The sequence below is a fragment of the Macrobrachium nipponense genome, chromosome 38 (assembly GCF_015104395.2).
Source record: "Macrobrachium nipponense isolate FS-2020 chromosome 38, ASM1510439v2, whole genome shotgun sequence".
Lineage (NCBI taxonomy): Eukaryota > Metazoa > Arthropoda > Malacostraca > Decapoda > Palaemonidae > Macrobrachium > Macrobrachium nipponense.
Genome location: NC_061098.1, coordinates 14965061 through 14980060, shown reverse-complemented (window position 1 = coordinate 14980060; position 15000 = coordinate 14965061). Strand labels below are relative to the sequence as shown.

The 15000-nt window shown below is 37.6% G+C and overlaps 1 protein-coding gene across 2 annotated transcripts in view; it reads right to left on the bottom strand.

The window, feature by feature from the left end:
• The window catches only part of LOC135209647 (uncharacterized), a 112318-nt gene that overhangs the window by 14166 nt on the left and 83152 nt on the right, over positions 1-15000 (bottom strand). The window contains exons 1-3 of one of the 2 annotated variants that reach the window (XM_064242371.1): positions 13382-13799; positions 3242-3576; positions 2136-2244 (exon numbers count right to left, since the gene is read on the bottom strand). In XM_064242371.1, the coding sequence (XP_064098441.1) occupies positions 2136-2244; positions 3242-3393 (261 nt within the window). In that variant the 5' untranslated portion in view covers positions 3394-3576; positions 13382-13799. Of the gene's footprint in view, positions 1-2135; positions 2245-3241; positions 3577-13381; positions 13800-15000 lie in introns of those variants that run through there. The other variant, XM_064242372.1, reaches the window with a different exon arrangement.

The window sequence follows — 15000 nt, the reverse complement described above, 5'->3', positions numbered from 1 at the left end:
TAATTATTCCTTGTCGTAATACGATGGTTTCAATGACAATCACACAAACAAGAACGAACATTGGTTTCACGCCAAGTGATTTACTTTACGTAACTATGAATGCAGTGGAAGTTAATGGCTGTCACGTCAGTATTTTACTAATCGAGTGAGTCTACATTGCATGCAAAGCGAGTGGCGGCTTTAGCCATTTTGACAGCTGAATGAACACCAAGACGAATTCCATCCGCTTATTAGAAGAATATTATACGACAATTTGGGCCGAAGGAAGGAAAATGAATAACAATGAGGTTTGAGAGGTTTGACAGGAGGAAAATGACAGGATCTTGAAAGTCAGTACCAAGCGCTTTTTTTGTTGTTGACCTTGTAACCTTTCTAACTGTATGGGTAACTCATTCGTGCCCCGACGATGCGTGAATAAACACTTACGAGAAAGCGCTCCAGAAGCCTGTCTTTTCCCTGTGGTATTCGTTTGCTTATACACTGTGTATACACACAATGTTTGCAGAAACAAACAACACAACAGCAGCTACATAGGGCGCCATCATGAAAACAGCACTGCCCGATGATACCCAACCTTTATTCATGACACTGGATACAGCGTGGCTACAGTGAGCCAAACCAGTTTGTCCCGATTATATCTTACCTCCCAGGGGGGAGAGGGGGGGGGGGCAGTTCGAACTGGGATTCCTCACCCGCCTGGGTGATCCCTCCCCTGGCTTTTTATTTATTTACTTTTTTTTTTTTTAATTAAATCTTTAAAAGCACGTCAAATGACTGTTTACGGAAGGGAAAGACTTTTGACCTCGAATTCACCACCCCGTTCGTCAGCTGACCGTCATCATGTAACCCCATGAGCTAAGGGAGCAGTCCTCTCTCTCTCTCTCTCTCTCTCTCCCTAAACACCTGGGGAGGGAGGAGATGGAGAGGGGGAAGGGGTAGGGAGTTCAGGGAAGGTCACAGAGAACGGCTGAAGAGGACGTTTTTACTTAACAACAAGACTCGTTTAGAGACGTCAATAGAAACGGAGTGATTTCCTTACCTAATGTGGAACGACGCCTTCGAAAAATCATTCTGCCCTCGCTAGCACGCCCACTTCTCGCGTCGCGTCGCTGACGTGACGGAGGGGGTGCGCGAAGGAGAGAGGGAGAGGGAGAGGGAGAGAGGGGGAGGGAAGGATATAATAATGATCAAGGAAGAAGGAGAGACGCGAGAGAGAAATGTACACGACGTACAAAGAGGCAAGGAGACGGAGATAAAAGTGGAGAGACTGAACGGTGCGGCTTACGATCCTACAGTAGACACATTGCGTAGTCCATTCTGACGCATAATCGAAGGATTATATTAGCATGAAACGTTTATGAGGAACAAACGGGGTATCATGAAAAGGTTAGACAAGGAACACCTCTACCGGGCCAAATAGTATACCATGACAATGACGTCATTATGAAATACGTAGTAAGATCAGGACGCCACTATCATTGGGGGCGTTGCCGTATGGATACTGACGCTCAGTAAGGTAACAAGGTAAGAACGCCATTGCAAAGTAAGGAAATGAATAATGTTGCGTTAAAATAAAGAGTAATGAGAGAGGGAAGGTGGAATGAAAACGTCAGGAAGAAATATGGTGATACAAGAACACAAGTCCGTGCCAAATTATATATATAAAAAAAAAACCGTTAAAATCAACGTAATATTCAAGGCGAATAAACTGGAAAAGTACAATTAAATGCTTGGAAAACAAACGCAAAGACATTCAGGCGTGATCCGACCTCCTGCTTACTCGGGGCACTTGCTAAAATCTACGGTCAAATAGAGCAAAAATTGAAATATATACGCTATGTTTTATTAGTAATATTTGTTCTGTAATTAAAATATATATGCTATGTTTGATTATAAATAATTGTTCTGTACTGCTTACCATGCACATTATATATTTTTTACATTTTCATTCTAATAAATAAATCATAAATATCCTATCTTAAATTTCCTGTATCTTTAACTCAACTCAAAACACCTTTTTAAGACCTTTTTAGGTTCTTCCATAGGGCTTTCCTAACCCCCCCAACAAAAACAAGGACAACAAAGTCGTTTGTAGGCTTACTCCCTGAGTAAGCGAAAACATAATTGCGCCTTACCTGCCGAAGATGATGAGAAGCGACCAAGAAGAGCACAGGAGATGCCGGGTGTTCCTCAGGGCGAGGAGGTTCCACCTTCTTCTCCTTCACAGTCATCCACCCAAGCCATCTGGAAATATAGATGATTACAAAGATTATTAGAAGATGGTGTGAGGGAGATTTAATGGCACTAAAAATGAAGTGAATTCGTTCAGAATTAAAGTTAGGTGTTCTGTCAGGTCACAAAGCGGGTTATGATTGAATGTATTTAGTCTGAATATAACTTTGCAATGAGGTTGCTAAGGTGGTATATAGCCTAAAGAGTTAAGTCGATGAGAAGTGACCGTACTGTCCGTATTGTTAGCGAAAATAGACAGCACTTAACCTAAGCCTAAACTAACCCAACCTAACCTATCCTGGCTTAAAATAACCCAATCTAACCTATCCCAACTTAAACTAATCCAACCTAACCGAACCCAGCACAACCTAACCTAACCTAACATATCCCAGCCCAAACCTAACTCAACCTAACCTAACCTAACCCAACCCAACTTAACCTAACCAAGCTCAACCTAACTAAACTTAACCTAACCTAACCTATTCCAAACCAAATCCAACCCAACCTAACCTAACCTAACCTATCCCAATCCTACCCTATTCCAACCACTCCTAACCTATCCCAACCCAAACCTAGCTTAACATATCCCAGCCCAAACCTAACTCAACCTAACCTAACCTAACACAACCCAACTTAACCTAATCAAGCTCAACCTAACTAAACTTAACCTAACCTAACCTATCCCAAACCAAATCCAACCCAACCTAACCTAACCTAACCTATCCCAATCCTACCCTATTCCAACCACTCCTAACCTACCCCAACCCAAACCTAGCTTAACATATCCCAGCCCAAACCTAACTCAACTTAACCTAACCCAACTTAATCTAACCTAACCTAACATACCCTAAACCTAACCTATCCCAACCTAACCTAACCCAACTTAATCTAACCTAACCTAACATACCCTAAACCTAACCTAAACCTAACCTAGCTCAACCTAACCTAACCTAGGTGCTGATGCAATGCTAGTCTAGCTACCCCTAGTGAATTTGCTCCCGGGACTCACATGAGGGAGCAGGAGACGAAAACGACCCCGATGAAGATGCACTGGGGGATGAGGGACAACATCATCGTCAGGCCGATGATGGTGATGCCCACGGCAATGATCTTGTTGGTCCTCCGCTGCCACACAGCGGAGGGCACGGCCGTCTGGTGCATTCTGCCGGCGGCGGCGGCGGTAGCGGTGGCTGCGACGGGAGGGAACCCGCAAGGTGGGGATCCCGAAGGCACCGTGGGTGGTTGTAGAGGAGGGGGCGGGGGAGGGGAGGAGCCCGGGGGGGAAGCCGAGGCAGGGTCCGGGCGGTGATAGCGCTGGAGGCCGTGGTGATGGGCGGAGGCAGGCTGCGTGGGTGGGGATAGAAAAGAGAGAGTTTTAAATACACAGGAATACAGAAAAATGACTTTATTGTTACTTGTAGGAATAGAAGTTTATATATATATATATATTATATATAATATATATATATATATAGATTATAATATATATAGATAGTATAGATATAATATATATATATATCTATATTATATATACTATATATATAATATATATAATATAATTTGCCTAAAAATAACTTAATACAATTAATAAGGCGAATATTCAAGAGTACCAACATCGATAACATATGAAAATATATTATCTCTGAGAAACTGAAATATAATGATAAACCACTCATCCAACTTCACAAAAATTTGGCAAAGGAGGGAAAAGATGAGAGAGAGAGAGAGAGAGAGAGAGAGATTGAGAGAGAGAGAGAGAGAGAGAGAGAGAGAGAGAGACGCACAAAAGTCGCCTTGCGGAAAATACGTTTTATCTGCGTCTGACGTCAATGACAACAAACGATGCATTAAAAAAAAAAAAAAAAACGCATGAATAAAGGAATATAACACGATACTAGAAAGCCCCATCCGCCAACGACCATTTCCTACTGATAATCTCGTGTCCTGTTCAACACGAAAGTTACGAACAATTAGGATTACAATGGTCTGAGGCCAATTAGGGAATTTTGCCTGGGTTTAAAAAACGTCCTGCCCAGATATCAACACAACACATTTCCGACTTGCTGTACTTTTAGCATTTTATATGAGATTATTATTATTATTATTATTTATTAGTAGGCAAAAATTCTCTATCAATAATACGAAGTGTAAAAAGTCCGTGTATAATTTAAGAAGACTTTACAGAAAGCTTTCGAACCCTTCCCTGGGTTCATCTTTGGACTGAAGATGAACCCAGGGAAGGGTTCGAAAGCTTTCTGTAAAGTCTTCAAAATTATACACGGACTTTTTACACTTCGTATTATTGTGGACCCTTTAGAACATTATTATTATTATTATTATTATTATTATTATTATTATTAAGTTTAACCAGACCACTGAGCTGACCTTTCAGCTCTCACAGGGCTGGCCTACATGAGATATCAAATTTAGTAAATGATCCGTTAAGCATAGTACTTGTTAAGAAATTAATAACAGTATGCAATATTCAATATTAGTAAGGTAATTAGTTACAGAATTCGTTACGATTAGAGGCGACACCGAACATAGCTTAAGGAAATTTATAGAGAAACTTAGAAAAATTAGTCAACAATTCGTTGACATACAAGATAACTTTACAGAAAATAGAAAAAAAATTGTAAATAATAATTCGTTAAGATGAGAAGCGACATAAAACACAACTTTATAGGGACTCAAAATGAGAAATATTTCGTTTAGATTAGAGACGATATGTAAGATCTTACGAACCTGAAATAATAAAAGTGATCATATCACATCTTTCACATTCTACTATTTTAACCCATAACTAACTTTATTTTAAGACTTGTGGCATTTCAAGTTTCATTTGTTCTTGGAACTTCACATTCTTCGGATTTTGTCCATAAATAACTTCATTTCACAACTTGTTTCATGTGAAATTTCATTTTTTTCACAACTTCACCTTCTTCCAAGTTAGTCAATAGCTAACTTCATATTACAACTTGTTTCATGTGAAGTTTCATTTGTTCTCACAACTTCACATTCTTCCAATTTAGTCCATAACTAACTTCATTTTAAGACTTGTTTCATGTGAAGTTTCACTTGCTTTCACAACTTCACCTTCTCCAAATTTAACCCATGAACAACTTCATTTTAAAACTTTTCACATTAAATTTCATTTTTACTCAAATTAACCAATGTGAAAGTTATCATTGACTGAATTTCACAATAAAAAAAAATAAATTTAAAAAATCATGACTTCCCAACACTTTCAATTTAAAATACAACACTCGAGCACTCGTGACCGATCTGAGACCCGTGCATAGAAGAATGCAGAAGTGCATTAAAAGCAGACTGATGAGATGCACATGGAATGCATGGGCTTATGCCAATAGCCTTCTCGTGTTCCCTTTCCCTCAGCTATTTTGATAATGGCTTCTTATTAGGAAAATATAGGTGTCAGCGAATAATATCTTTAACGACAATATGACAACGTGTTACCAGATTCATTTATCTATCTATCTATCTATCTATCTATCTATCTATCTATCTATCTATCTATCTATATATATATATATATATATATATATATATATATATATATATATATATATATATATATATATATATATGTATATATATATACACACACCAGCATCATTTATTGATGGCAATCATATTAGAGAACATATACAATTGTGAGTAATATATTACCAGATAATAATACTATAATATATTACACAGTTAATTTAAAAATTACTTGTAATGCACAGGATTAAATTAAAAAAACTGTAGCTAGCAAAGAACTGAATAATATCCTAATAATAGCATAATAAAAATTTGTAATGCAAAAGATAAGATTAACAGGTATTTGACCAAGAACTTTATAATATATCATCATAAACGATAGTCTAATGAACAAGGTTAAATTAAAAGGTATTTGACCAAGAACTTTATAATATATATTTTCATGAGCAATAGGTATTTGACCAAAAACTTTATAATATATTACCATAAAAATAGTCTGATGAACGAGGTTGAATGCAAAGGTATTTGACCAAGAACCTTACAATATATTATCATAAAAAGTCTATTGTACATGTTCAGATTAAAAGGTAAACAACCAAGAACTATAAAAAAAAAAAAAAAAAAAAAAAATTGACGCACCAAAAACCACTGTATATATCTTACTGACTATTCCAACTTACATCTTGGATACCGTGCTGAACAGTTACAGTAAGTAACTGTAAGAGAAGATTCAACATCCAGTAAACAAGGCCAGTAAAACTGCTCTCTTTAGTCAGCGTACCATACAAAAGACGAGCAGAGACAGGAAATGACCTATATGACAGTTCCAAAGCAGCGAAAAGCAGCGCTTTGCTTGCTTGCGTTAGAGAGGCAAGGGATGATGTGGACAGGATGCCTGACTGCTGGGGAGGTGATAAGGTTGCGTGCTGCGTGAATCCGTGAGAGTTACAAGGAGTTACAAGGATTAGGATGTCTCAAAGACTCGTTAGACCAAACCTCACCTTTTTTCCAATGTATCCGAATGTGGGAGTGTTCAGTCCGCAGACTTTTCTTAACCGCTCCCAGATTGCATCAGGGAAGCGTGACCTTGAAATGTACATATACTGACAAAGCCGCTCTACAGACAGACGAGTCAATGGGAAGTCTCTCTCTTTGACGCTTAAATATTTCATCTAACAACAGTTTAATTCGAACGATGACATTTGAGAATTATCAGACAAGAACGCAGATAAATGAGAAGAAGAAGAAGAAGAAGAAGAAGAGAGAGAGAGAGAGAGAGAGCGGTTGCTCAACATGCACCGGTCCGAGTAGCAGCAACTGGGAGGAAAGAAGAAGAATTCCTCCTCAGTAAGGAAGTCACGTAGGCGTTCTCTCTCTCTCTCTCGTTAACAGTCCAAACCTATTTCAGTTGACTTACTTTATCTCTTAACAGAAAAAAAACTAGCCACCCGTATACACCCGTATAAAGATATAACATCTAACTGTAAAGAAAGGTCTTATGAGAAAGTTCTTGATACAGGTATATAGGTACTACAGATAACAAGACACGCATCTCCCACATGTACAGGGTGTCCATAAAGTCTCAGTACCATTACAAGTAATAAGTACTTGTAATGGTACTGGGAATTTAAATACAGGGTGTCCATAAAGTCTCAGTACCATTACAAGTAATAAGTACTTGTAATGGTACTGGGAATTTAAATACAGGGTGTAAATAAAGTCTCAGTACCATTACAAGTAATAAATAATTGTAAAGGTAATGGGACTTTATGGACACCTTGTATTTATGACTAAAAATAAATGACGTACAGATAAAGTCTGCCAAATAAAGGTGCATATAGGCCTTAGTGATAGGTCCTGCGTGGCGTTATGATGTAGGTGTTGGCGATGGGACTATTATTATTATTATTATTATTATTATTATTATTCAGAAGATGAACCCTATACATATGGAACAAACACACCAAAGCGGCCACTGACTTGAAATTCAAGCTTCCAAAGAATATTAATTAAGGTGTTCATTAGTTTGGAGTAAGAGGAGGTCAAGGGAAATAAAGAAAGAAGAGATTTCACTTATTAAAAAAGGAAAAAAAAAATAAACAACAAAGGAAACGTGTCTTCTAATTAAAGATCGCCTATCTGGAATATTAATCCAGGAAACCGGTCCTCTGAATATAGGGTCTAATAAATATCAAGGAAATGGTCTAAGGTGGGTTTATATATAGGATGTAGACGAATAAAAATAAAAGATTGTTTTCTGAATAAGCTAAAGAAAAGGGTCTCTGATAAATTACATAGGGCAAATAAATGTATTCCTTTTGAGTAAAGGTAAAAAAATCAAGAACAAAAATAGGCTATAGTAATATAAGTAAAGTACTGACAATAGAGAAGAACACTTTCTGACTATGTACACAATATTCAAAATAGAATTATCTTTTTCCTATAAGTTTGTGAATGACTGGTACTTTGCATTAGCATTAATCTAAAAATGATTATTCACACACCATAATAGGACTAATACATCACGTTTGGTACAATAAAAATCACTGCAATGAAAACAGTCTTCAGTACAGAAAAAAAAATATTACAGAAAACTACAATATAATCTCAAAAGAACCAAGGGAAATTACGTCTTACTAAGTTTAAAAAGTCACTGAATATCTCGTTTGCTCCTTCCCCCCAAAAAGGGGGGGGAGGGGATGGAGGAAAACTAGAAAATTACTAAAAAATAAAAAAAAAATCCCACGAAGGGTACACAACAAAGTTTCAAGTCAACACCCAGCAACATATCGCCGCTCAGTACAGAGACTGGGGTCTGGGGTCTGGGGTCACCCTCAGTCAAACGTCAAAAACCAGGTGGGACTGAAAAATGCAAATCACTCCCGTTATTCCCAACATGAAGAACGAAAGAGGAAGAGGTGAGAATTGGATAATGTGATTATTGGGTTGTCTTTTAGTATACTACAGTATTTGGACTATATAGATTCTAATATATGCCTTTTTAGAGCCTTCTATTCTAAGTATCTGTATCATAATCATTCAGACTTAGGGTAATAATTAAAATTCACACTTAGTGAAATATTTAAAATGGATTAGTATAGAGTGACTTCATCCATCAATCTCTGTGATATATCACTGTAGTTTATGTGTTCAAATGTACACACTATGAACTTTACATCATTACATATCGCCCAAATAGAAGTCTGAAGCGATCACTAAGTTGCTAAAAGAAAAATGAGATATATTCAAAGTTGCAAAAAAATGATAATAATAACAAAATCCATTCGAAAATGTAGCTTGAAAACTATTGTAATAATAATTTATTTTCTGTCTAAACACTGGCGTGACTTTTGGTTATACCCATTACCCCACTATACCCAATTGGGGTCAGATACCTTTGTTGTGCTTATATTCTCCTGTCAAAGTTTCTTACTGAATCTGCAAACCCATTACTGCTCTACATTTGAAGAGATTTAAGCAATTACCAAACACACCGAGGAAACTCAATTCCCAACAAGCATCCCAGCGGCCTGTCTCTTATAGTCTATTTTTGGGGTGGATGGGCCACAATAGATACCTCCAAGGGGGCAGACGACCCTCCTCGAGGTCGCCCCACAGTAGACCCTCCCCGAGGGCCACCGCACCCAGACATTTCATTCAGCGTAACAAAGGCAGCGAGTCTTTTACAGTAATCTCCCCTAGTAGGCATAAGACACTGAACTTAGACATTGTTTCTGTTTATCTTCTTCGGGAAATAATCCTTCGTGTGAGTCCTATGTAACAATACTTAGGAAGGAGAGAGAGAGAGAGAGAGAGAGAGAGAGAGAGAGAGAGAGAGAGAGAGTCCTACAATTGTTTTGTTAACACACAACAATACTTTGGATAAGCGAGAGAGACAGAGAGGAGGAGAGGAGAGAGGAGAGAGAGAGAGGAGGAGAGGAGAGTCCATACAATGTTTTTGTTAAACACAACAATACTTCGGAGAGAGAGAGAGAGAGAGAGAGAGAGAGAAGAGAGAGAGAGAGAGAGCAATTCCCTTCCATGAGACCCAGTCATTCTTACATCATCCTCGCCCCATGCCATGCCATGCCCTTCCGCCCCTGTCGGATGGGGTCAGTGACTCACCTAACCGCCCACAGCAACCCCCACCCACCCCCCTCACCCCGCCCAAAACCCAGCAACCCCCACCCACCCCCCTCCCCCCGCCCAAAACCCAGCTGGTGGTGGCCGCAGTGGGGGGAGGAGGAGAGAGAGAGAAGGGAACTCCTCACCCGACTTCCGTCCCCGAGGCATTGACATCCTTCTTAATCATATCCTTCGAAGGATGGGATTCTTCCTTTCCTTAGGAATGTCCTGTCTATTATATAGTTCCACTTTCTTGCAACTCCTTCGATTCCACTGATTGCTACACCTTCTTCTTCTTCTTTTTTTATTATTATCTTTCCAAGTCATTTCGTTCACATGGCTAGTCTATGTAACCCGCTTTTTACTTTCTTCTTTATTTTATTATCATTCTTTCCGAAGTCCCTTCCGTTTCCTTCAACAACGGCTTGTCTTATTTTCATCCCTCGTTATTCACGGTATTGTTTTTCAAACCTTTATTTTCACATTCATGTATTTTCTCGTTCACTTATACTTTATTCTCTTCTGGTATCATCCTCTTTATATATCTTTTCCAATCTTTTCTTATTCACGAATCATCTTGTTCACTTATACTTTATTCTCTTCTGTTTCCTCTTCTATTTTATCATTCTCTTTATATCGCTTTTCCAACCTTTTCTTATTCATGTATCTTCTCGTTCACTTATACTTTATTCTCTTCCATTTTCTCCTCTATTTTATCATCCTCTTTATGCATATGTATTTTTCCAACCATTTCTTATTCATGTATCTTCTCGTTCACTTACACTTTATTCCCTTTTGTTTTCTCTATTTTTATTTTTTATAACTATTTTCCAACCTTTTCTTATTCATATATCTTCTCGTTCGCATATACTTTATTCTCTTATGTTTTCTCCTCTTTATTTTATCATCCTCTCTATTCCTATTTTCCAACCTTTTCTTATTCATATATCTTCTCGTTCACATATACTTTATTCTCTTCTGTTTTCTCCTCTTTATTTTATCATCCTCTTTATTCCTATTTTCCAACCTTTCCTTATTCTGGTATCTTCTCGTTCACATATACTTTATACTCTTCTATTTTCTCATCTATATTTTATCAACTCGAGAATGATAATATTAACAGTCTGAATAATAACGTATTTCAGTCACAACCCTCAACAGACGAATTCCAAATCGCTGTAACAATACAGAGAGAAAACTTGCACATCACGTAATGTGTATTTCAATGCCATCTGTACTCGATCATTACGAGATTAATTGAAAGCAATGTATTATACATACATCATACGTTTCGGGCAGACATCCACTCTTATCTACAGCCAGACAATAGTTGATAAATAAATAGAAAAGAAAAATAAAAAGAATCAATAACAGGCAATTACGCCATGAACCGACTTTAACTTCCGCTGTCGACTTACAATGGAGAAATTTCATGAACCGTTAAAATGGTACCAGGGACAAGAGAGAGAGAGAGAGAGAGAGAGAGAGAGAGAGAGAGAGCCGCTTTCTTTAATTAACACAGTTAGAAAGATATCTCAATCCTTGAAGCCCGAGAGAAAATTGGTGAAAGAGAGTGAGTCAAAGGTATACTACACACACCACACACAACACACACACAAGAGAGAGAGGAGAAGAGAGATGGAGGAGGACAAGAGGAGAGAGAGAGAGAGGAGCGATCTCACGATCTCTTCAAAAGTTTCACTATACATAGAGGGACGATTTGCTCAGTTCAGAAGCTGTTATAATATTAGGCCTTTGGGATTTATAAAGTTAAATTCATACTTTATATAGAAATATTTTTATTCCCACATAAGCTGCACTCGATGATTTCCCAGTATTAGAAGAGCAGCAAAGGTTATAAACTTTATCTATAAATAAATAAATATAAAAAAAAATAAAAATAAAAGGAGATAAAAGATAAACCACAAATTACCTCGGGTTTTGATACAGCAATAAGCAATACCTTCGTAAATGAACATCTAAATACCGAGGTTATATATATATATATATATATATATATATATATATATATATATATATATATATATATATATATAGTATATAATACCCTCGTAAATGAACATCTAAATACCGAGATTACACAAAAATATTTTTTATATATATATATATATATATATATATATATAGATATATATATATATATATATATATATATATATATATATACTTAATAAAAAAGTAAATAGACTTTGTTAGATCCAGAATGAGACTCAAATTATTATTATTGTTATTATTATTATTCAAAAGATGAAACCTAACTGACCCAACTGAGATATTAGAAGATCCTTCATCCGGTCCATGTCGTGGCTTCATATTTCCTTCCAGATGTAAAAAGACCAGGACCATCATCATCCCAACCTACCAGAATTTCGTGCTGTAACCCAAGGTAGCCCATCCCAACCCCACCCTCCCCTCCCCCTCCTCCCCCCCACCCCGCAACGCTCCCTCACCCCCCACCCTTGCCAACAGAAGCAGGTGGGTGAGTCCGTCAACTCAAAGAGAGGATTGGCGAATCATGCACCACCTGCGTACTTTTGGATTCAGGGGTTCAGTTCGCCTAAATCTTAAAAAATATATTAAATAAATATCAGGTACGAGTGAGAAGACCCGCAGGGGAATTATTTAGGCCTAGGGTACTTTTGGATGACAGCGAAGATAATGATTATTTTCCCCTAAATCTTAAAAAAAAAAAATTATATTGAGAAGACCCACAGGGGAATTATTTTCCCCTAAATCTTAAAAAAACAACAACAATCAAATAAACATCAAGTACGAGTGAGAAGACCCACAGGGGGATTATTTAGGCCTAGGGTACTTTTGGATGACAGCGAAGATAATGATTATTTTCCCCTAAATCTTTAAAAAAAAATATTATGTAAATACCAGGTACGAGTGAGAAGACCCACAGGGGAATTATTTTCTCCTAAATCTTAAAAAAAAAAAAAAATAAAAATAAACATCAAGTACGAGTGAGAAGACCCACAGGGGAATTATTTAGGCCTAGGGTAGTTTTGGAAGATAATGATTATTTTCCCAGCTAAGTACCACGAGAGCTCACTCACGGCCATTGCATTAATCATCTGATAAAAACTGGACGATAAAAAGCGTTAAAATTAATTCTCTTTAAATGAATAAAGAGGACAACCTCACTAAGTGAAACAAAAATAAGAAGTGAGGAGAAACTTTGCTAGACCAGGCCTATATAGTGCTACGTGTCTCGGCAAACAAAGAGAAAGCTACACTGTAAGCCTATACGACGGGCTGGCTGGCCTGTGTTGAGTTGGGTGAACAGATTTAAGTGAAAAAATAAAAATAAAAAATAAATAAATAAATAAAGGTATCTTCACATAATTTAAAATTACACAGTTTGAACAATAAATAGAGGATCTTGAAATAATTTAAAATCTTGAAATAATTTAAAATTACAGAGTTTGAACAATAACAAAAACTTATCACAGATCAAGCAATGAAAGAAAGAAAAAATGTATAAAATACATACCTTGATTCAAGCTCGCTCCGCAGAATTTTTTATTTCCCCTTCAACTGACTCCAAGATCAAACTGTAGTAATTTGATCAATTCAGAGCACATCCAACAACACTGCACCACTAAAATAACGGCTTTAGCCAAAATATACTTCGACAAGATCAAAATAACTTTTTTGGACAATTATGCCGTCACTGAAACACTAAGACTTTGCAGAACACTGTCGGGGTGGGCGTGAGGTTGTGATTCTGTGTGTGCAAATAATAAAAAAATGAAAAACTGGAAGTATAAAGGAATCTTTGCGATGGACGGATCGTAACTGTTCTTTCACAGATGCTGACGTATTTATGACTCGAACTACTACGTCGCGCGTCCGATCACAGCGCGGGCTAGCAGCTGACTGAGACAGTCTGTGGCCAACCGCTTCGTCGTCAACAACAGCCACACCGATATTCAAGCGCGCGCTCGGATACCCCAAAAGCGGGGGGTATGGGGCATAAGAGGGGTATATATCCCATGAACAATGCACCGGTCCCCGACTAACATCTCCCTCCCTCCCTCCCTCCCTAGGATCTACTGGTACCTGAGGACTTCGAAGGCATCCTGTAATTCCCACATCAACTGACGTAATATGGCTGCCTCGACTTGTTGGACAATTCTGGGACGAAGAAGCAATTTTTCTGCGTATGTAGTAGTATTTCCCTTCAGGATATTCCCAGGGAACTCTCGAGTAAGCGGGGTTTTGTGAATGAATTGTAAGTGTCAATGGTCACGTACGCATGGGATGATAACATAACAGGTATATATGAGTTACAAGGATTAGAATCCATACTTATCTGTAGGAGCAGGTTTTTACTGTGCATTCACAGTGTCCTCCTCATGATTTTGTCTGGCTTTCTTTTAAACTCTTCTACACCGAGTTTACTTCACGTGTCACATATCTTGTATGTAAAATAGTTCCCACAACGGGATGTGTTGTATCTCTTCAGTTCTAGTTTCCATCCATTATTTCTTGACAGGTTTTCGTTAAATGTAAACAGAGAGAGAGAGAGAGAGAGAGAGAGAGAGAGAGAGAGAGAGAGAGAGAGAGAGAGAGAGAGAGAGAGAGAGAGAATTTATATTTAGCTCGAACGTGATTTTGACTTAATATCTCCGGTAAACATTGTCAGGATTATCTTCAGCGTCCAATTTTCGACCTTCTTCGTCAAACTTTGCAAAAGGTGGTCCTTGACTTTGGTGTTGTCAAGCCAGTTAAGATATTTTGCATAATGCGCACACGTGTACGTATAACATAATATCAAAAATAGCAATTCAAAGAAAAACTCATAATCACATGAGTCGATAAAATGGAAAGTAAATCCACAGTAGTATATGTCTGTTTGATTTTGATATTTAAAATGTATAAAGCAGAAAGCTTTCGATGACCTGCACAGTCCTCCTTGTCACGACTGACAAGGAACACAGTGCAGGTCATCGAAAGCCTTCTGCTTGATCTATTTTAAATAAAAAATCAAACAGACTTTACTACTGTAAATATACTTACAAAAAATAGCAATAACAGTCAGCTGTGGATGATACCACTATAAATAAAATACAGACGAACAGGTGTCTTTTACACATGAAAGTTACATTT